This window comes from Buteo buteo, chromosome 2, assembly GCF_964188355.1.
Source record: "Buteo buteo chromosome 2, bButBut1.hap1.1, whole genome shotgun sequence".
Classification (NCBI taxonomy): domain Eukaryota; kingdom Metazoa; phylum Chordata; class Aves; order Accipitriformes; family Accipitridae; genus Buteo; species Buteo buteo.
In genome coordinates this window covers 36,974,389-36,996,149 of record NC_134172.1, presented here as the reverse complement: position 1 = coordinate 36,996,149, position 21,761 = coordinate 36,974,389, and the positions used below count along the sequence as shown (strand labels likewise).

Here is a 21,761-nt window from a genome sequence, read left to right as displayed (position 1 = left end):
AGTGATCTGGGTGATGGGGTCAATGAGTGTACCCTCAGCAAGTTTGCTGATGACACAAAACAGAGAGGAGGACTGGCCAGGGACGTCAAGGGCAACAAGAAAATCTTCTATAGGTATGTTGGTGATAAAAGGAAGACTAGGGAAAATGTGGGCCCTCTCTGGAAGGAAATGGGAGGCCTGGTTACCCAGAACATTGAGAAGGCTGAGGTACTCAATGACTTTTTTGCCTCAGTCTTTACTGGCAAGCGCTCCAGCTGCACCGCCCAAGTGGCAGAAGGCAAAGGCAGGCACTGGGAGAATGAAGTACTGCACACTGTAGGAGAAGATCAGGTCTGAGACCATCTAAGGAGCCTGAAGGTGCACAAGTCCATGGGACCTGATGAGATGCATCCATGGGTCCTGAGGGAACTGGTGGATGAAGTGGCTAAGCCACTATCCATCATATCTGAGAAGTCGTGGCAGTCCGGGGAAGTTCCCACTGACTGGAAAAGGGGAAACATAACCCCCATTTTTAAAAAGGGAAAAAAGGAAGACATGGGGAACTACAGGCTAGTCAGTCTCACCGCTGTGCCCAGCAAGATAATGGAGGGGATCCTCCTGGAAACTGTGCTGGGGCACATAGAAAATAAGGAGGTGATTGGTGACAGCCAACATGGCTTCATGAAGGGCAAATGGTGCCTGACAAATTTGGTGGCCTTTTATGTCAGGGTTACAGCATTGGTGGATAAGGGGAGAGCAATGGACGTCATCTACCTGGACTTGTGTAAAGTGTTTGACACTGTCCCACATGACATCCTTGTCTCTAAATTGGAGAGACATAGATTTGACAGATGGACCGCTTGGTGGATAAGGAGTGGGCTGGATGGTCGTATGCAAAGAGTTTCGGTCAACGGCTTGATGCCTGAGTGGAGAGCAGTGACAAGTGGTGTTCCTCAGGGGTCGGTATTGGGACCAGCACTGTTTAACATCTTTGTCGGCAACATGGAAAGTGGGATTGAGTGCACCCTCAGCAAGTTTGCCGACGACACCAAGCTGAGTGGTGCGGTCAACAGGCTGGAGGGAAGGGTTGGCATCCAGAGGGACCTTGACAGGCTTCAGAGGTGGGCCCTTGTGGACCTCGTGAAGTTCAACAAGGCCAAGTTCAAAGTCCTGCACATGGCTTGGGGCAATCCCAAGCACAGATACAGGCTGGGCGATGAGTGGATTGAGAGCAGCCCTGTGGAGAAGGACTTGGGGCTATTAGGAGATGAAAAACTGAGTATGAGCCAGCAATTTGTGCGCACAGCCCAGAAAGCCAATCACATTCTGGTCTGCATCAAAAGAAGTGTGGCTAGCAGGGCGAGGGAGGTGATTCTCCCCCTCTACTCCACTCTTGTGAGACCCCACCTGGAGTCTGCATTCAGCTCTGGGGCCCCCAGTGTGAGAATGACATGAACCTGCTCGAGTGGGTCCAGATGAGGGCCATGAAGATGATCAGGGGGCTGGAGCTCCTCCCTTATGAAGACAGGCTGAGAGAGTTGAGGTTGTTCAGCCTGGAAAAGAGAAGGCTCCAGGGAGACCTTATAGCAGCCTTCCAGTACTTAAAGGGGCCCTACAGGAAAGATGGGGAGGGACTCTTTATCAGGGAGTGTAGTGGTAGGACAAGGTTTTAAACTGAAAGAGGGTACATTTAGATTAGATATAAGGAAGAAATTCTTTACTGTGAGGGTGGTGAGGCACTGGAACAGGTTGCCCAGAGAAGTTGTGGATGCCCCATCCCTGTAAGTGTTCAAGGCCAGGCTGGATGGGGCTTTGAGCAACCTGGTCTAGCTGAAGGTGTCCCTGCCCATGGCAGGGGCATTGGAACTAGATGATCTTTAAGGTTCCTTCCAACCCAAACCATTCTATGAAAACCATTCAGTTTTCTACCAAAGGTGCTACATGGATAATACAGTCACAGAATGTTATGAGACAGGATTGAATGAAATCAGTTGCGTGTGTCTGTGATTTAGAAAATAAGGAGGATGCTGAATAGAAAATAGAGGAATTGTCTGTCACTTGCACTCTCAGAAGTCTCTGGTATTCTTGGGGAAGATGTTCCATGAAGTAATTGTCAGGTTATTCTGTAGGGAAAATTGTGAAATGCTATCAGTAAGCTGACTATAGGAGATACTGTGTTCCGGTATGACTGTAAGAAGTAGGTCAGAGAGGTTATATGTGAAACGGATTAACAAAAGAAATATTATGCATCTGTGCTTGGTGGAAAGTGGCAGTGAGGTCTGGTAGATTTTACTCCATGACACTCATCTAGAGGTCTCTATTAGAGAAGGAACAAAGCTGGGTGAAGGCTCTCACTGCGCAGCAAGCAGCATTTGTATGGAAGACATCAGACTATTGTACATTATAAATGGAGAAGACTGAACAAGCTGAGAAATTCTGGCTGAGCAGTGAGAGAGGTTTTGAAGCCAGTCATATGGATGTTATGCATGAAGTTGCATTTGGGTGAGGGTGTGAGAGTGGGCCACCCATGTCTCTACAGCTGGGAGAGGAGGTATGTTGAGGGAGCATTGCCCAGTGCAGGACTGTAAAGGTTTTTCACTCATGAGTAGTTTGGACTAGTGAAATTTTTTGCAGGCAGGCAACAGCGCCTACTTCAGTGTGAGGATAGAGAGTACTCACAGCAGTGATCGTTCTTTTTGGTATTCGTAGTAAATTGGCAAGCACCTTGCTTTGAGGATTTGTGAGGTGGGTTACTGAGAAGACTAAACAGGATTTGATGGAAACATGGTCCTAGTCCCCCTCCTTTGTGGATGGCCTGGTCAGAGATTCTGTGCCTGAAGGAAAGACCCTCAGTCTCAGCTGCGGTGTTTAGAGCTTTCTCCTTTAACTGCGAGAGCTTGCTCTATTGCCAGGTGTTGTCAGTCTTCTCTTGCCTTCAATTGATTTCTGCCTTCTGCCCTTCTTTTCTGCTTCCAGTCTGCAGCAAATTGCCTGTGTGCCTCTCTATTCTGCACTGCTTTCCTCATGCAAGAAGAAAAAGGTTGAATAAAAGTGAAGGAAGCCTTTGCATTATAGGAGAGTTGGAAGTGTTTAACCCAATTAAATGTGGAGGGAGTGAGACCAAAACTCAAAGAAATTCTTTTCTGTTCATGCTTGACCTATTGAGCTTCCAACATAGTAAATCATTGACCTCAGGAACGTTATTTAAGCAGAACAAACAATCAAACAAAACTCCATAATCCTTATCTTTTAAATGATATTTATTTATACAGGCTCATACTCTGTGTGTCGATAATGGGACTTAGCAAATCAACATCTCATTGTATTTTATATAGTATTACTTTTGAGTACTTCAGCTTCTCAAGGTGGGAAGGAGTATGCTGATACAGGTCACACAAGATTGCTGAGGGGTCCTGTATAATAGATGGTGAAAGAGATGGTAAGAGTGATGGCCGTAGAACAGAAATAAAAGGTCTGAAATGTGACCTGTAAAACAAAAAAATGCAGTGCAGTTCATGTGCCTGCATACATGTATTCTCAGGGATTTAACTCAGCCATCTCTTGTTATTCAGATATATTCTTGGTATTCAGAGTGTTATACTAGCAAATGAGTTCAGCTCTTGCAAAAATACACTCATAGATTTAGCAGCCATTGCCCTGCAATACTTTAAGCCCTGCTCTGATTGTCAAACTTTAACCCTGTTGCATTTTGCTCTCGATGACTGTTTTCAATGATAATTTAGATAAGCTGGGTATTTGCTCATCTCATGTTGTCTCCTGTCTGAGTCCCTGAGAAGAGCAGAGTGTTTTGCCTTCCACAGGCTGCGCCCCCATAATAACTTGTGATGTGCCCATGCACAACCCTAGAGTTTAAGGGGTTTTATGATAGAAAGGTCAGTGTCAGAAGTCTAGAGGAGGAGAGCATTTAACTGTGCTGTCCTAAAAGGAAAGGTATTTGTAGCTGTTGGTAAGGGTATGTGTTTTAAAGCTCTGAATCCAGTGCTCACTAAACTTAGTGGGAAGAGGAGAGTGTGATGGGTTGACCCTGGCTAGACACCAGGTGCCCACCAAAGCCGTTCTATCACTCCCCCATCCTCAGCTGGACAGGGGAGAGAAAAATATAACAATAAGCTTGCGGGTCGAGATAAGGACAGGAGAGATCATTCACTAATTACCATCACGGGCAAAACAGACTCAGCTTAGGGAAAATTAGCTCAATTTATTACAAATCAGCCAGAGTAAGGTAATGAGAAATAAAACGAAATCTCAGAACACCTTCCCACCACCCCTCCTTTCTTCCCGGGCACAACTTCACTCCCGGATTTCTCCACCAAGCCCCCCCAGCGGCACAAGGGGGACAGGGATGGGGTTTACGGTCATCACACGTTATTTTCTGCCGCTTCACCTCCTCAGGGTGAGGGCTGATCACACTCTTCCCCCACTCCAGCGTGGGGTCCCACCCACGGGAGACAGTCCTCCACGAATGTCTCCAACGTGGGCCATTCCCACGGGCTGCAGTTCTTCACGAACTGCTCCAGCATGGGTCCTTTCCACGGTGTGCAGTCCTTCAGGAGCACACTGCTCCAGCGCGGGTCCCCCACGGGGTCACAAGTCCTGCCAGAAAACCTGCTCCACGGGCTCCTCTCTCCGCAGATCCGCAGGTCATGCCAGGAACCTGCTCCAGCGCGGGGTTCCCACGGGGTCACAGCCTCCTGCTCCGGCGTGGGGTCCTCCATGGGCTCCAGGTGGAGATCTGCTCCACCGTGGACCTCCCTGGACTGCAGGGGGACAGCCTGCCTCACCAGGGTCTTCACCACGGGCTGCAGGGGAATCTTCGCTCCGGCGCCTGGAGCATCTCCTCCCCCTCCTTCTTCACTGACCTTGGTGTCCGCAGGCTTGTTTCTCTTACGTGTTCTCACTCCTCTCTCCGGCGGCTGTTTTTTCACTGTCCCAACTTTTTTCCTTCTTAAAAATGTTATCACAGAGGCGTTACCACTATCGCTGATGGGCTCGGCCTTGGCCGGCAGCGGGTCCGTCTCAGAGCCGGCTGGTACGGGCTCGCTCTCTCTCGAACACAGGGGAAGCTTCCAGCAGCTTCTTACAGAAGCCACCCCTGTAACCCACTCCCCGCTACCAAAACCTTGCCACATAAAACCAATACAGAGAGCATTTCTGCTGGCTTTACCATTGAACACATCCCACTGAAGTCACTTGAATCTTGGGGCTGAGGTAGTGGCTGTGTCTGTGCCACACAATGCAGCTCTGTGCAGAGGACCCCAAGTTACCTCAAGACAGAGTGCCTGCAGGAGCGCTACGTCAGGGGCCGAAGCAGGTGGCTCTGTGCCCCTGTGGTGTTAGTGTCACTGTGTAGCCTCCAGCGCTGCCGCAGCTCATCCAGCACTGCCTCAGAAATTTCTTCGCTATGCCTCTTTCCAAGTTTACCTATGTCTTCTTTTGCTCTGCCACTCTGCTGTTAGTTCTGCATCCAAACCTTGAAACTAGGAGCATGAGGGGGACTGAGCCAGTCCCACCTCAGACAGAATACTGTAGAAGTAAATGGAAGAAAAGGTCTCTTGAATTATTTTGGTCATTCATTTGTATAAAGTTAAATTATATTCTGTATGCTTCTTATGTTAATGCTCATTCAGAAACAGCAAATCTCTGTTTAATCTGTATTTTTCTATCTTTGATTGTTTTTTTTTCTTTTGTTCAAACTTTTGGGGATATCCAGTGAGTTTGTCATCCTCTAAAGCAGGCAAAAAACCCATCATATGAAAGCAAATGACAAATTGCTTTTGTGCTTCTTCATTGTATTTCTTCCCCTGTGGCTTCTTAGGTTGAATGTTAAAATTGCAAGTTCTTAGTGCATTAATTTGTATTTTGAAGATGCTTAGCGCACCTCTTCAGAATCATAAATAATTATTGTGAAGTATATGATAGGCTTGATGGTCTGTTATTGTGATAACTAATAGCTCTGGTTTGGCAGACACTTCTAAGAGCAGTGGTGTTTGTGCTTGCTTGACATTTCTTCAATTTTTGCCTAATCCAAAGATTCATGGCATTCCAAGCATACAGCATGGCTTTGCATCAAAAGGAAAAAAGTTATATTAATAAACTCAGGAATGTTTGGGAGTGCTTTTCTAGTGACTGCTGCATTGCTTCAGAGGTATTTTCTTTCCCTTGTTTAAACAATCAACTTTAAGATTTCAGACAGTGCATTCCAACTGATTGAACTTTCATATAAGCATGTAACTCTCCAAAGATCAAAAATTGCCTCAGGATATTTTTAATTTAATAAAGAACCAAGCTGACTTCAGACTTATACAGACTGCATAAATCTGAAACTCCAGAATCTAATAAATCTAAAACTTTTTAATTAAAAGTGGTGATATCTCGATTTAAATAAAGCAGAGTCAGACATGTCTTTCTGTCATATTTTTGGGGAATTGCCATTTAGCCCCATGAATAGCCATTTCCAGTAAAAGGGAGGAGAAAAGACTGAATAACTTTAGCCAGGGATAGCAATCTTTTAATCTTCCAACTGTCTTGCTAGTTATCTGTTCATAGAAAATACGACATCTCATCTGAGGGCCTCCAATGAGTTTTTTGCAAAAGTATAATTGACACATTTTAATCAATTAAATACAGTTAAGAATTTGCTTTAACTGTTACCAGAAAGTCTGTTAACACCCCAGAAGACAAGGTAGTGAATTTTGTCATCTTTTCTTAGGAAATAATCCTCTCTTATTGTTTCTGGGAGTTTACTTTTTCTTCTGCTCATTCTAAGAAAAACCTAACTAGAAATATCTCCAGCAGCGTTTAAACGCATGGTGAATTATGTTGTGGAGTCAGGATGACTTGTTAAGTTGGAGGCATGGGCTAGAGATTTGAGGTCCCTTCCACAGCTAATTTTTCTTTTCACTGTGACAGTCCTCGTCATTAATTATAAATTGTGAGGTTATACCAATGAATAACACAGGAGTTTATAGTGGGTGTTTTGTTCAGTAATCTTCTTCAGTCCCAAAATCCATGAAATCTTTTCTATGTTTTCTCGTCCAGCCCTTTGAAGTACTTGGTCAGTGCTGATCCCACTCAGCCAGTTCGGGGTTTAAGTGAACACTGAAACAGATCCTTAGGAAGCTGTGAGGGTTGGCATTGAGGCGTCACTCTCTTTCTTAGTGTGCTGTTCATCCCTCAGGGAGAAATTCTTGTGACTTAGAATTTGGCACCAGCTTGTCAGGACACTCTTTTTCCTGCACATGGGCCTTTGGAGGCCAAACCAGCATTCCTAGTGGTGGTTGCCTCAAGCTGTCCTAGTCCAGGGTGAGTCTGGACATCAGCACTTGGGCATGAAGGAGCCTCACGTCACCTCCCCTGTTAAGAAGCACCTGATGGCACACCTGTGACATGTAGAAGGATGTACGAAGACAGGGGTGACGGGACTGAATGGTGACAAGGAGATAAATGAGACTGAGTTTGGCCAGATAGCTGCAAAGTGGTAACAATGAGCTGTGAGAAGGAGGGGAGACTAAGGCTGGGAGCCATCAACAGTTGGTGTCAACTGAGGGTAGAAGATAGCAGAGAAATCACATGAAGTGGGGATGGTGAGCTGGCTGGCAGTGGGACAAAGCTGAGATGAATGAGAAGGAAGGGGAAGAAATGGCACTTGATCTGTTGGTCGAGTAAGAGACAAAAAAGCGAGAGCTATTGTAAGGAAAAGTGGGGCTTCATTACAAAGAGAGAAACTAACCAGACTGGAAGACTGCTTGCTATAGATTTCCTAACCTCCAGTAGCTTGACTGCAACTTCACTCTTTCTAAGCAGAGCTCTGTGATATGTGGACAATACTATTATATTACATGCTTATTATGCTATTATGGGTATTTTTATTGTGTGTGTGTGTGCATAATGTATGCAGTAGTATACTAGGCTGCAGGGAGTTCATAATATGGACCATGAGCACAGGTCCTTTGTTTGTACTCCCTGGTAGCTTTTGGGGTTGAAATAATTATTTTGAGTAAAGACTACAGGATGTGACCCATTGACTTATCGGCACTGTTTGTGCTAATGTGAGACTCTGAAGAGAATGGTTAGCCAGCATTCCTTACCATGGCCATGTTAATATCAGTGTGGGTTCACGGTAGCAGAGGATTCAGTCCAGTGTCCGTGAGCCTGGCTGGTTGTTTTCATACTACACTGGAAGCTTAAAGTTGCCTTTAGTTCTCCCTTGCATTTTTTGCTTAGAAAGTAGCCAGACAACTGCCGGTTTTGCTCAGAGTAAGGAATCAAGAATTCAATATGTGTGTTGGGACTTACTGGGGAATACAGATATTTACTGCTACCAAATAACAAAAGAGGACATAATAATTGAGGAGATTGCTCATGCAGAAACCATTGTTACGTTTACAATAAAAGCTTCTTCAAGCAATTAAGAAAATTTTTTCTCAAGTCTAGTATTTATATTGTTAATAGCATCTTTTCTTTTTCAGAACAATAAATCTAAACAGTAGTTTACTGCAACAAGTAATAGAAAGAAAACGTGAAGTGCTGTGCATCTTGAGAGAAAAGATAATAACAACTCAGAAGTGTACGATATCTGAACATATCCAGACAGAAGAAAAAATCAGTGGTGTGATGGGATGCAGTACAAAAATAGTAAAGGTAAAAGTTATTACAAATCTGCAAGGAATAGAACATTTGCAGATTATCTGAGAAGAAATTATGATTTCTCCAAATAGACTTCAGAGCATTTTTCATGCTTCCTTAACTGTTGAACTCACTACACTGCTTAGTTGTGAAACTTCAAAAAGATAAAATGTTTTTTACTTTGCCTCACTGACAAAAGATGGCAACTGTCCTGGTTTCAGCTGGGATAGAATTAACTGTCTTCCTAGTAGCTGGTACAGTGCTATGTTTTGAGTTCAGTATGTGAAGAATGCTGATAACACTGATGTTTTCAGTTGTTGCTCAGTAGTGTTTAGACTATAGTCAAGGATTTTTCAGCTTCTCATGCCCAGCCAGGGCACCTGACCCAAACTGGCCAACAGTGTATTCCATACCATGTGACGTCCCATCTAGTTTAGGAACTAGGAAGGGGGGGGCAGGGATTTTGGCCGCTCGGGGACGGGCTGGGTGTCGGTCGGCGGGTGGTGAGCAATTGCCCTGCGCATCATTTGTACATTTCAATCCTTTTATTACTACTGTTGTCATTTTGTTAGTGTTATCATTATCATTATTAGTTTCTTCTTTTCTGTTCTATTAAACCGTTCTTATCTCAACCCAGGAGTTTTACTTCTTTTCCTGATTTTCTCCCCCATCCCACTGGGTGGGGGGGGAGTGAGTGAGCGGCTGCGTGGTGCTTAGTTGCTGGCTGGGGTTAAACCACGACAGCAACTTTTAGCGTGAGCCTGGAATGTGGTTTCTATCAATACTGTCAAATTGTGATTCAGTTTCTGTGTAGATTCCTGCCTACTGCAAAACATGAAACAAACATATAACAATTCAGTGAAAGTTGGAAGAGCAAAAAGCATTGCTGAAACAAATTTATTTGAAAAGCCAAGTAATCATTCATCAAGAATGTTTGCAGTGTCTACTGAGTTTTAATATTTATTGAGAAGCTATTTGTTTTCGATCATAGGAGTAGAGATTAACTGCATTATGAGGATATCTGAAATATTGCCTATGAATTGAGAAGGAATTACCAAAGTCAGAACATGTGCTCATTCATTCTGTTTTTTTTAAAGCTGCAGATGAATCACTTCTGTGTACAGGGTGTCTCCAGTAGCAGAAATCTGGGAGTTGCAGCTCAACAACTCCCTGTGCATCTGCCGCCTTCCTGGTACCAGTCTCCAGCTGGGCAAAAGGGGTGTCAGGATAGAAGAGGGCAGGACAGGATACTGAAGTGGGTGCCCATTTCCTAGTGACACAGTGTTTCATGTGTGGCAAAAGCTGCACCTGAGCTCAACTTTGTACTAGGACAGGGTAGCAAAGAGTTTGAGAGCTCCCCTTGGCATTGAGCTTCTACCTCGCTGCTCATCTAGTTACTTTCATAGATGTCAAACATAACATGTGCTTTACTTGGACATCATGGAGAAAAAAGCACATTCTTTCTCTGTATTTTTTCCCCTTAATTAATTCTGTGTTTAAGCTACACAATATCTGAATTGGATAAACAATTGGATAAACATTTGGATAAAGTGAATAAATCTGTCCTCTAGGTTTCAGTGAGTGAAACTGGAAGTATGATGAAGGATTCTAGTGTGATCCTTGAAATTCCTCCGGCAACCACTATTGCCTACGGTGTAATTGAACTGCTTATAAAGCACAGTGGCCAGTTTGGTAAGTAGAAAGCTCATTTTCTGTGGCACGCAGTTCAACTGTGGACAGAGGTGTCTGTTGGGCAATGATTTTTGCATTTCCTTGTGTATGAAGGTGATGATGTTGTATGGTCTCCATTGCCCTGTTAGTTATTTGTGCTGTGAAATGCTGCTTTTCTGATTTAGTAATGCTTTTTCACTTGTTTGAATAAATCATAAACTCAGAATAACTTAGGTTTCAGGGGACCACAGGAGGTCATCTAGCTCAAGCCCCAGCTCAAGGCAGGACCAACTTTTGAAGTTTGATCTAAATTCAGAGTTAAATCAGATTGCTTGTATCCTTGTCTATTCAAGTTTTGATTACCTCCAGAGACAGAGATTCCATCACCTCTCTGGGCAGCCTGTTCTCATGTTTGGCTACCATCATGGTGAACTTTTTTTTCCTTACTATCTAATGAGAATTTCCCTTTCTTTAATTTGTGTATCTTGCATTTTGTCCTATCATCATACAGAAGAGTCTTGCTCTGTCTTCTCTTCATGCTTCCATTGGGTAGTTGTAGATAGCAGGATGGTTCTCCCTTAGCAGTATTTTCTCCAGGCTGGACAAACCCAGTCTCTCACCCTCTTCTCAGACATGATGTTCTCCAGCCCCCAGCGATCTTGGTGGCTGTTTGCTAGATTGCTCCAGTATGTGAATGTCTGTCTTCTACTGGGGAGTCCAAAACTGGACACAGCACTCTGAATCCAGTCTCCCAAACTGAAAAATCACTTTCATTGATCTGCTAGCTACACTCTTGTCAGTACAGCCCAGCATGCAGCAAACTTCAATAGCTGCAAGGACACGCTGCTGATCTCTTGAATTTGTTGTCCAGGTCTTTTTCTGCAATTTTGCTTCTAGCTAGCTGGCCCTCAGGCCGTGCTGTTGCCTTCACCTATTGGCAGGGAGAGTGAACTGAATATAAATCAATGGTCAACCAGGAATCTTTAGACAACGGTCATGCTAAGAAAAGAATTGTTCATAAAGTATAGGACTGCAATTTAAACTTTTTCTGTCTGTTTTACACTTTCATATAGAGATTGTTCTCAGAGTGATTGCAGAAATGTCTTTGTCGTGTTTTCTGGTCATGTTTTACTTATTTCAGGTTGAATACTTTCAGGTGTCAAATTAAAAAAAAATATTGAAATTGGCTTTGGGGGGAGTAGTAACTCTGCTCTGCAGAATCACTTGGGTTTTTCTTTGTCTGTCCTCAGTTAAACTCTCTGACCTAAAGGAGGTTTCAGGGGATGTTATGCAAGAAGGAAGGAAATCAGATGGACTGTATAGAGCTGGAAGTTGGAAAGGACTGATGTGGAGAGAAACAGGAGATACCTTGAAGAAATAATTGAAGTGCATTTGAGATTTGAATACAGGATGCACTTTATTTGGATAAGAAATGCAGAAAATACTCTCCATCGTTCTCTTTGAACTCACTTCTGATATTAAGGAAGACTGTAGGTTCAGGAATATAAGTAAATATCATGTAACCTGTAAAAAAATTTCTGAAATGTGGAATTGCTCTGATGTAGACTGAACACAGAGAGATAGCAGAGGGCATTGACTTCATGGTCGTAACAGAACTGTAATTCAGAGTAAGCAGGTGCAATTAAGGCTGTCTGACTACATAGGTGTATAGCTGATAGCCTACTTATGTGACTTCTAGATGGAAATTCATGTGTCCTGCTAGCTGATAATACATGGGTCTTGTTAATGATCTGTATTTCTCTGCTTTTTCCACTTCTTCTTCTTTTTCCACTTTTTTTTTCATATTTAATGTCTTTTAAGCTTCAAAACCACCACAGCTTGTTTCATGTTTTATCTCAAACAACCTATGTCTTGCCTCTTATTTTTAATTTGTGCTATCTTCACTGTGTGTCATTGAGAAGATGAAGTGGAGGAACTAACAAAATTAGGGGTTTGCCAGCAAGAGTAAGTATGGTGGAGCGTAACCTTCAGCTTCTTAATGTCTGAGCAGTGATCAGTGTCTGTTTATGGAAATAAAAATAGCCTTTGAAGTTAAATCCAGAAATCGATGTAGTTCTTTCACATGAGACTGAAAGTGACCAGTAGCAGGTGTAACAGAATGGGATTCTCTTCACAGATAATTACAGAATAGGGTGCATTTAAGTTGGTTTTTTTTGTTTTGTTTTTCTTTGCCACTGATAGTGCTTGAGTTATTCTGTAAGGAAGAAAGGTATATAAACTTTCTTTAAAATGTTCTGGCTAGTGTGACTGGACATGCTTGGACATTTTTATAAATTAAAAAAAAAAAAGTCTAATCCTTTTCTGATCCCTTTACTATAATGTTTTCTTTTAATCATTCTGTTTGATTTCTACAGGCTAATTTTCCACTACATTTAGAAGCTGTTCCTGTTAAAGGCTTTGCAGTTTTGTGTGTCTAAAGTTTCACTGCGAGTCCTCTTTTTCTTGCTTTACAAAACAGGAGGTATAGTAGCACCCAGCTGATTTGTTTTGTTCTGTTCATTGCTATGTATGTGTGACTTGCTTCCTGTTAAATATCTGTAAATTAAACAGTCCCAAACTTTTCAGCTTCTCCATGCAAAGGAGTTTCTTTGTCTTTGTTTTCCTTGATGTTTTCTTCCATTTTTGTTAGTGTTTCTGAATAACTAACAAGATCTAACCGCACTATTGGAGGTTTGTCATTGATGGATGTGATAGAATTCAATAGAGAAAATATCACACTATTATGTATATACTTTCATTCACTTATTTTCCCTTCTCTTTTTTTTAAAGAGTATGATAAAAGTAATGAGATACAAAATTAATTAATAGTGCTATTAATACAAAACTTTCAGAGTTCTGTATTTTCCTCTGAATTGAGTCCTATTACAAGATTTAACAGCAGGGTCTGTATCTCTTTAAACTTGAAAACACTAGCTGTATATTGATTTCTCTTATTAGCATCATTCTGCCTTAGGAGAGCAGATAGTCTATTAGCAGTGTCTTCCTCCTTCAGGGTTCCTGTGAAAGCATTATTACCAATGAAAGTAATGTGAGTGTGTTGGCCTTCTGGTGCCTTAGCTGCTGTCTGGAGTCTTGTTGCTTTGGGAAGTTCTTGAATTTGTGTTAATCACTTTCTGCTCCTCTGTAGCTTGCTCTTCTCTGTGAAGGGTTATGCAGGCGTAAAGGTCTCTGTCGTCTGTCTTTCTTTGTGGCAGAGATTTCTTTGTCTGCTCTCCCTTTGAAAAAGCTTTTTGCTGATGGAGTGCTCTCCGTGCTTTCTCATCTGCTTTGAATGTCCTTAATTTGGTGAGACAGACTCTCACAACTGCAGGAAGGTTATATTTAGGTTTTGTGCCTGGTACATGTGAGCACTGTGCTTGATTAGTTGTTTTTTTTTTTCCCTTTGCTGTCAGGTATTACTTTAAAATTGAGGTCCTCTTGCTAGCCTTCCTGCATTCTCCTCAGACCCGCTGCAGAATGCCAGGGGTACAGTTTCAAATCTTGCGTTTGAGCCAATAAAAGATGATCAAAATAATACTTAGGGCTTCAATTATATTCTGCATCTTTGGGGCACAATATTGGACACATGAGCACAGAACTTGATATTCCAGATTTCTCAGCAGAACTCTTACAGAGGCTCCCTGTGTACCTTCCAGGAGTCCCTTAGCTTCATCGAATTGGGGGGATTGGAGTGGCAGGAAGTCTACAGTCCTGTTTGGGTGAGGTAGGCTGGTGCTTGCCATGAAGATTGAGGCAGAAAGGGTAATCCAGTGAGGGTGTGTTATTTTCTCCATAAAGTTATTGCAAAGAGGCGATAGATATTGTAGAGTGATTCTGTTAATGAACATGGCTGGGTGAAGTCCTTTAGAGACTTTGAAAAACCTCCTATCTTCTACTCATCTGGAGAACTTGAGGGTGCACCTGTGGCTTGGCTGAGAAAGAGGAGTCTATCAGTGCCAGGACCAGAAGAAGCTCTGTGAGAGACTCTTAGAGCTCTTACAAATCTCAGAAAGTGCTTTCATGTGTCTCCATCGTGGGTGGATCCTGTAGCCCATGTTACAGCACATCTCTTAATAGGTAGAAAGCGTGAAGAATTCACACCCGATTCTCTTGTATGCAGCATTCAGGTTTACAGTGTTGGTGAGAAGTTTTCATGTATTTGCTGTCTGCATTACTTGCAATTTACAGGAGCTGGTGTCACATTTTGTAGTTGCTAGCTGCACCACAGGACCTTTGTGAACACTGTACTAGACATCAGGGCTGCAGTAATGCTCAGTAATTCACATACAGAGCAACCATTGGCATTCTTTCCATCTAGAAGAGATGAGACACGGAGAAATCATATGCAAGAACGCTAGATACCTAATAAGATGCTAGCTTATGTTAATTCTTTGTGTACTTTATTATTTTTTTTAAAATTTAATTTCTTATTACAGAATTCTGTCTGCTAGATGAACAGCAAGGAGGTTTTGAAAAAGAAAGCACAGAAGGCTCAACTTATCCCCACTCAGCACTAATCAGAGATGCTTCGTTTCTCTATCAGCCAGATGCTGTTGATAATGAGATGTACTCTGGGGCTAAAAACCTCATTCCCAGTGATGCTTCTTTAAGTGTACTGAAACAAGGTATTACCAGAAATGCTTTACATTATTACATTACAGTGAGTTAAGCAACGTGATAGGAGGAAATAATCTGGTACAATAATACATAAGAAATTATGTTAGTTCATTTTAATAGCCCTTATCAGGAACTCTTAGGGGAATGCACTGAAAGAATAGAAAAATTTACTTCTGCAATTGTTATATGTGGTGGACTGTTCCCTAGGAACGTCCTGAATCCCTGTGTCATAAAAATGATCTTACAAAATTAGGTTTTTGTGCCAGTTCTGTTACAATCCATAAGGTTAGTGATGATCTATGCTTTCATTCAGAAAGGGTCACTGAAAATACTTTTTCATGATCAGGAAAATACTCTCAGTAAAGCTTCTCAGTTAAAGGTTATTTTAAGTCTCAAAAATTACAAAGACATCTCCCCTGCCTTCAGTTAGCTTCATTATTTTCTGAGAAGCTTTATAGAAATCTTTGGTATCAACTAAGGCTGACAAAATTAAAATGTGATTTAAATGGAAGTTTGCAAATTGGTATAATGAGCCAGGCACAACTTATTTATTGTAGGGATGTGGAAGGAAAGGGCAGGATTGTCACCAGAGGAATGAAAAAGAGGAAAACAAATGAAGGCCTCAGAATACACTTTTCATCAGTTCTTGGTAGTTCCTACAGCTTGTTCTAACAATGAACATGACTTTCGTCATCTCTAAATTTCACCCTTTGTTGATGGCTGTTCAATAGACTAACTGTGACCAAAATAGATATTTGTTGTCCTGAAATAAATTCTGTCATACTCCAATGTAGGCTTGTTTGAAAGGAATAACCGTGTCTCCATATGTATATAAAAACCCACTTATTTGTGAAAGAATAGTATGCTACTGTTTTGGGTTTTGTTTTAGCTTGACATGCTTTTGTGCCTTTCTTGCTTAAAAGGCTTGGAGGTTTCTTTTAATTAACCTGGACTGTCTCTTGGAAAAAAAAAATAAAAAAAATTGTTTCTACTACAGCAATTTGAAGTAGGTTTCCTCTTCTATTATTTGTATAGCCAGTCATATGATTACATTAGGTACAAAAAAAATCTGCCTGTGGCTGAGCTTTTTCTTTTTTTCCAATGAAGTAATTTTTAGATATAAAAGGCATCTTTAAAGAGAGCATGTTTCTTGACCAGAGTGACATGAAGGGAAATTTCTTTTAAAGAAGGTTAAGAATGCTTGCATGCCCATATTTTTGGAATGTGGAAAAACACATTCCAGCCTTCCAGTTGGCATTATTGACTTGAAAACTTATTTTCTTTCAGCAAAGTGGTAATTTGATTCATAGGACGCTTTGATTTAGTGTCATAGTTGAATTGTGGAGAAGGAAGTGTAGTGAACAGTCTTCTGCTTCTGTTGTATGTATTGTAATGGATTCAGTATTTCAGTCAGGAAGAGATTTTTGTCCTGATTTTTGTAATAAGTCTTTTAAGGTCAGGGGTGAAAGGATGTAATTCTTTGATGCACCTGATGAAATACGAGGACAGTAACAATTTAGCATTGCAATAGGAACTTTTAATTCTATGTGGGGACTTATACCATTGACTTTGTAATTCCTGTTAACCCACATATTAGGAAGTAAGGTTATGAGCAGAACTCTTCATTCTGCCTTATAAATGAACATTCTCTGGTGATGAACTTTCAAGTGAGAAACTTAATATATAGTTAGTTCAGTTAACGTTAAAATACTGACTTCTAAAATATGAAAAATACTGAACACCAAACGTTGCTCCTTGGTAGCTGTTCTTCTTTCTTAGAATATTCATTGATGCTTCATTGGCTTATTTGGGAAATATAATCAGATGTATTTCAGCCTTGCATTATAGCTTGTGCTGATGGTAATTAGGATGTCAAGATGTGGTGATAAATGAGCTTATGAAACACATAGCAAAAATGCTAACTGTTTTTACTGGCATTTGTGTAGAAATACTTAGTTTTACTTTTTACTGCTTTCTTGGGAAAGATCTGTCACAGTTGAAGACTCGGTTCCAGCCCTTTGTGAAGCTGCCGGAAGACAAGCAAAAAGCTTTATATAAAACCCTTTGTGAACTCTTGCTCCATGAAGAAATGATAACTGCCCTGGAGGATGTGGTAAGATGAAGAAACTTTTGCTTGCTTCCTAAAAGTAATTTCAGGATAGAGATAGCATTCTCTTTTGCTTGAACTTTTCTCTTTTCAAGAAGTTTTACTTATTCTTTTGCTTCCAGTTAGATGATATCTGCACAGGAGACAAGCCAGATCTGAAGGAGTTAAAACCTGCACAACAACAAGACCTCCTTGATTTCTTGCAGCTCTTAGGGTGCAGTTTACAGAGTGAGCCGCTGTTGCAGAAATATCAGCCTCAGGATGAAGAACTCTTCTCAGCTGCTCATCTCCTTATCAGTGCTATCTCTGGTATGTTGTGAATGAAGAAAAGAGCCCTTTTTTAAATTTTCCTTTTAGAAGCTCCTTCTATGTTAAAGCATTTATGGCTCTTTTTGAGCAGTTGGTGAGCCAAGTGAACATAATTTGTGCTGTTCCTTTTTATGGGTTTCGTATACCATGCTTAACATTCCTGACTGTGAATTAAATTCAGCCCTCAATCACTGACGGATTTTGCTTGTAAAATACACATTCCCCCAAGATTGCTCAACTCTACTTTCTGCTGAGTGTGGACATTTCCAGTTTGGCAAGCTAATCTCTGTTCTTATTCCATACCAGAGTTCTTCCTGCCTAAATGCTGAGAATTACAAATTAGGTGTTGTCTGCAGTGTAACAGCATTTATTGTTGAGGTGCAAACTACATTTAGCAAAAATGAATTTAACATAGAGACACTGCAATTAGAGGGTTGTTCTGCAGCTGCTGAAAAAGGAGATTAAACATAAATGTCAAACAAATGCCATGCTCATAATCTAGTTGGCACCACAGTGTTAATTAAAAGCTACCTGCAAAGTCCAAGACAGACTCCTTCCTGGCTTTCCCTCCTCTCTCTTATATATAAAGAATTTCCTGACATTAAGATAACGAAGGGAAGTGCAGTGTGGTGTTAGTTAGATGTGGCACTGTGCAGCAAAATGCCAGCGTGCATCCATATACACCCAGTACCCAGGTAGGAAAGCTTAACTCATTTGCAGAGACAGAAAAGAAATCGAAAACAGAAACCTGCTGATGTGGTGACACTTGTCAGATGCTATTAACAGCAGGGTGCAGTTAATTGAGTGTGGTGCATTATCACCTAGCTTTGGACATAATGTCTACTGCTAATGTCCAGGCGTAAATGTAGCTGGATCAAGAATCAAAAGCTGGTTTATGCCTGTTGCTTCTATTAGGAATTACAGCCTTGAGTTACAAAGTTGAAGGGTACCACAGGGATCATTTAGTCCATCTCCCTGCCCCAAGGCAGTCTCAGCTATGTCATTCCTCTCAAATTGTGTTTTTGCTGAAGTCAGCATGTCATATAGATTTTGAGAGCAGAGGTTCTTGTTTTATTCAAGGCCTAAATCATTCATCCAGCCTGCAGACTCAGAGTGAAACACTGGTGAGATAGCTGGGGAGGAGCTGAGAATGATGGGGAGGAAATACCCTTTCCTACAAGCTGCCTTTTTTCAAGGGTAGGGATAGTCAATGTGGGGCTTGTACCCATTGCCTATCCCATTTTATTCTGCACTCTGGGAAGCAGGCAGGAAAGGGCTGGATCAGCCTCTTCCAAACATCTAGCAATCACTTTGGTCTCCAGTGTCCGTTTCATGAGGTGCTGTACCTGCAGATGGGCCTCAAAAATGCAGCTTGTCTGTCTTTGCTCAGCAGAAGCCCGTTACAAAGCTCACTGTTAAAAGAAGTCCCCTTTCCAGCAGCCAGCCTCGTGCAGTGTTCGCTGGAAACGATCTTTCCCTTTTAATGTTTCCTTTACAGAGCTGTCTGATTACACTCTTGCCCTGCTGCGTGCCTGCTGTGATCTTCAGGTTGTTCCAGCATTGTGTTGTTTGGTGAGTAATCAAAATGTGACTGAATAGCGTGTGGGCCCCAGCAGTAGTAATGACTGTGTTCTCTGCCTTATTGTGTTTCTCATCCAATAAAGAAGATGTCAAGCTCCAGTGCAAATTTCAGCTGTAGGCATTGCTTAGGCAAGGTCACAGTCTGACAGTGGCAAACTATGCAGGTAATTTACTGCAGGTGGATACCTAACTTTTAAAATGTTTCTGTATTTGGGAGATTTCATGGGCTGTGGGCAAAAGAAAATGGTAACTTAAGCTCAATTTTTAATTTACTAATAGTCTCACTAGCTCATTTTAAAGCCTCAGTAACAGTAATCACCTGCCCTTGGGAAACAGAAATTTCACTTTGATAGCAGAAGTGCTTGGGCCTTGGCAAATTCTGAAGTTCCAGAATTCTGAGGCCATTCATTGAAACTGCTGAAGGAATGGGGCAGGGCTTTTTTAAAGCTTTTTAAGCTCACTGACAAAAGTAATAGTAAAAACCTTTAAATACATAGGGGCAAGCTCAGAGTAAGAGAGTTTAGTGTGATCTGCAGGAGAGAAGTTGGACTGGAGGAAAGGATGCGGTAGGAGAGATGTTTCTCCTTAAAGGGGGCCATGGAGTTCTGGATGAGTACATCGTACTTGTCAAGGCTAATAGTAACGGGAATCTTGCCCTTTTGCCACTGCCTTGTAAGCTCTCTGGTGGTGTAAGAAGGAACTGAGCTATGTGATGGCAGGAACAGCACTGCTTGGAAAACCTTTTTAATGTCTCTGTCTTTTGCTCTCTCTCATAAATACAGCCTAACATCGCTTCAGCCAATGGCACTGTGGCGCTGAGCAGTCCTTTGGTGGCTCCTCTCACTGACAGAGGAAGATTTGATGTCGTGCAAAGGCTGTTTGCTTCATCAAACATTAATTTCGAAATGACAGAGTCTTCTGTAAAAGCTCTAACTATGAAAGAACCTAGATTCTTCCCGCTTGTTCTTTATGTTGCATTGTACGGATTTTATGCTTTAGGTGGGAATGTATAGGAGCTTTGCTGAGTATCCAGTTATTGCTCTAGCCTGTTCTTTCTTCTGTACCTCTGCAGCATAGTGTTGGTGTGTTTGAGCTCGCAGCAGAGCCACTCAGCTGAGTACTTATGGCAGTCCAGCCAGGGGTTACGGAGGTCAGGGTGGACTCTGCATGCCTGGGGTGAGCACTCTGCACTGCCATCAGGTGTGCTGCTGCTCTGCAGTTTCACTAAGGTGTGTATGTCTGCAGTGGAAAATACATCAATAAGGGATGAAGGGGAGGAATTAAAAAAGACAAGTCTGTAACAGAAATTAAACATAGCTATTCTGGTAGTTGTTAGATCTGCAGGGCAGTAGAAGCCTGATTGCTTGCATTATTATGTGTGGGAGAAAACTGTGAAGTACAAACTGCTTTTTGTAAGCAAGCAAACAAGCAGGCTGTGGAAATCCAGGGTTCTGCAACGCAGTAAATGTTTTTTTGCTCGTTTAAGACTTGATGTGCAGAACGGCTTCACTCTGGAGCAAGTGGAATGGAGGACTCTCAGAGGTACTTGATTAGGTTTTAATTTATTAAGTGTAGTTTGGCTTTATGGATGTGAACTGCACACTGGAGGAAATAAATAAACCTCTTTTTCAAAAACTAAGACCACCTTAGGGATTTATGCCTCTGTACAGCATTTCTGTTTTCTAATCAGTTTTTACACACCTTAGCAAGTTCCAGCTGTTTAAAGCATTCTGAACCTTCTCTTTGAGGTATGGTGAGGCCTTTTGGCATGTGCACGTGAAATGTCCTTGCTGTACTCCACAAAAATGATCGTTTTACCCATATGACATTTTAAGTGCAGATGTTTGGCTTGTTTCTTTGACTAACAGCAAAGTGTTAGTAAAGCACTTTGTGCTTTGAACTATTTTGCCTTTTTTTCATCATAATTTTTTGTAATCATGTGGATGGGACAGAAATGCAGCAGAGATCACTGTACATATGGGCTTGGGAAGATGATGTTCCAGGTAAGTGGAATACCAGCGCTTTCAGATAAGATTGTGAGATGGCTGACAGACAAACCAGCAGGCACCTGGAAGGGGGGGTGGTGGTAATCAGGCACCTGTGTGTGTGTGAGGGGTGTAATCAGTAACCAGGCCCTGCAGGTTAGCTAGTGGGTGGGAGTCCTGGGTTCAGTCTTCTCCTATATTCCCACATGATCTTGAGCAGATTGTCCAAGAGGTCTTTAAAAACTCATGTCAGTTAAGCTTTCCCTGAGGAAGTGGACTTTGCAAAAAAGCACTGCGGTACCTTTCCATACTGAGAGTGCAGGATAGCCTTGCATGCTGAGCTGTTGGCATTCCTGCGTCTCATCTGTTAAATGAAGCTGATGGTGTTGCCTGAACGTTGCGCTGGTGTATATGGAGATGTCCTTTAGGAGGATGGAAGCATGTTACTCTGCTTCTGGGAGTGATGCGTGTTTGTAAATGGAAGAGTCTTCTTTTGCCAATCACTACACAAAAGTTGCCTCTGTAACTAACTAATTTATCAAAACTTCCTATTAAATGGTATGTCAAAACAATAGAATAACTTATAGCCTCATGCATGTAATTTCCATTGTTCTTCTTTTTGGGATTCCAGTCATGCCCTTGGCCTTGAAAGGTGATGCACACAGATGGCAAGTGGGTATGTGGGCATCCATGTAGTGCCACCGTCCATGTGCTCTGGTCTTCCTCACAGAGTTTTGGCGTAAGCTTTATGTGCACTATATTGCATAACTGCTTTCAGGGTGTGCATGCTGTGTCATATATGTAGGAGAGGGGATTTGTTTAAAGAGGGGGGAAAAAAACCCAACCCTAAATGCTAGGTGTTCTAC

General features: G+C 42.0%; 1 protein-coding gene across 4 annotated transcripts in view; it reads left to right on the top strand.

Annotated features, from left to right (window-relative positions):
- GSDME (gasdermin E) overlaps positions 1 to 21,761 on the top strand; it is a 30,866-nt gene extending 9,105 nt beyond the window's left edge. For all 4 annotated transcript variants that reach the window (XM_075050921.1, XM_075050903.1, XM_075050895.1 and 1 more), the window contains 7 exons: positions 8,469 to 8,640; positions 10,197 to 10,317; positions 14,733 to 14,921; positions 16,899 to 17,026; positions 17,143 to 17,329; positions 18,828 to 18,901; positions 19,693 to 21,761. In XM_075050921.1, the coding sequence (XP_074907022.1) occupies positions 8,469 to 8,640; positions 10,197 to 10,317; positions 14,733 to 14,921; positions 16,899 to 17,026; positions 17,143 to 17,329; positions 18,828 to 18,901; positions 19,693 to 19,923 (1,102 nt within the window). In that variant the 3' untranslated portion in view covers positions 19,924 to 21,761. The remainder of the gene's footprint in view (positions 1 to 8,468; positions 8,641 to 10,196; positions 10,318 to 14,732; positions 14,922 to 16,898; positions 17,027 to 17,142; positions 17,330 to 18,827; positions 18,902 to 19,692) is intronic.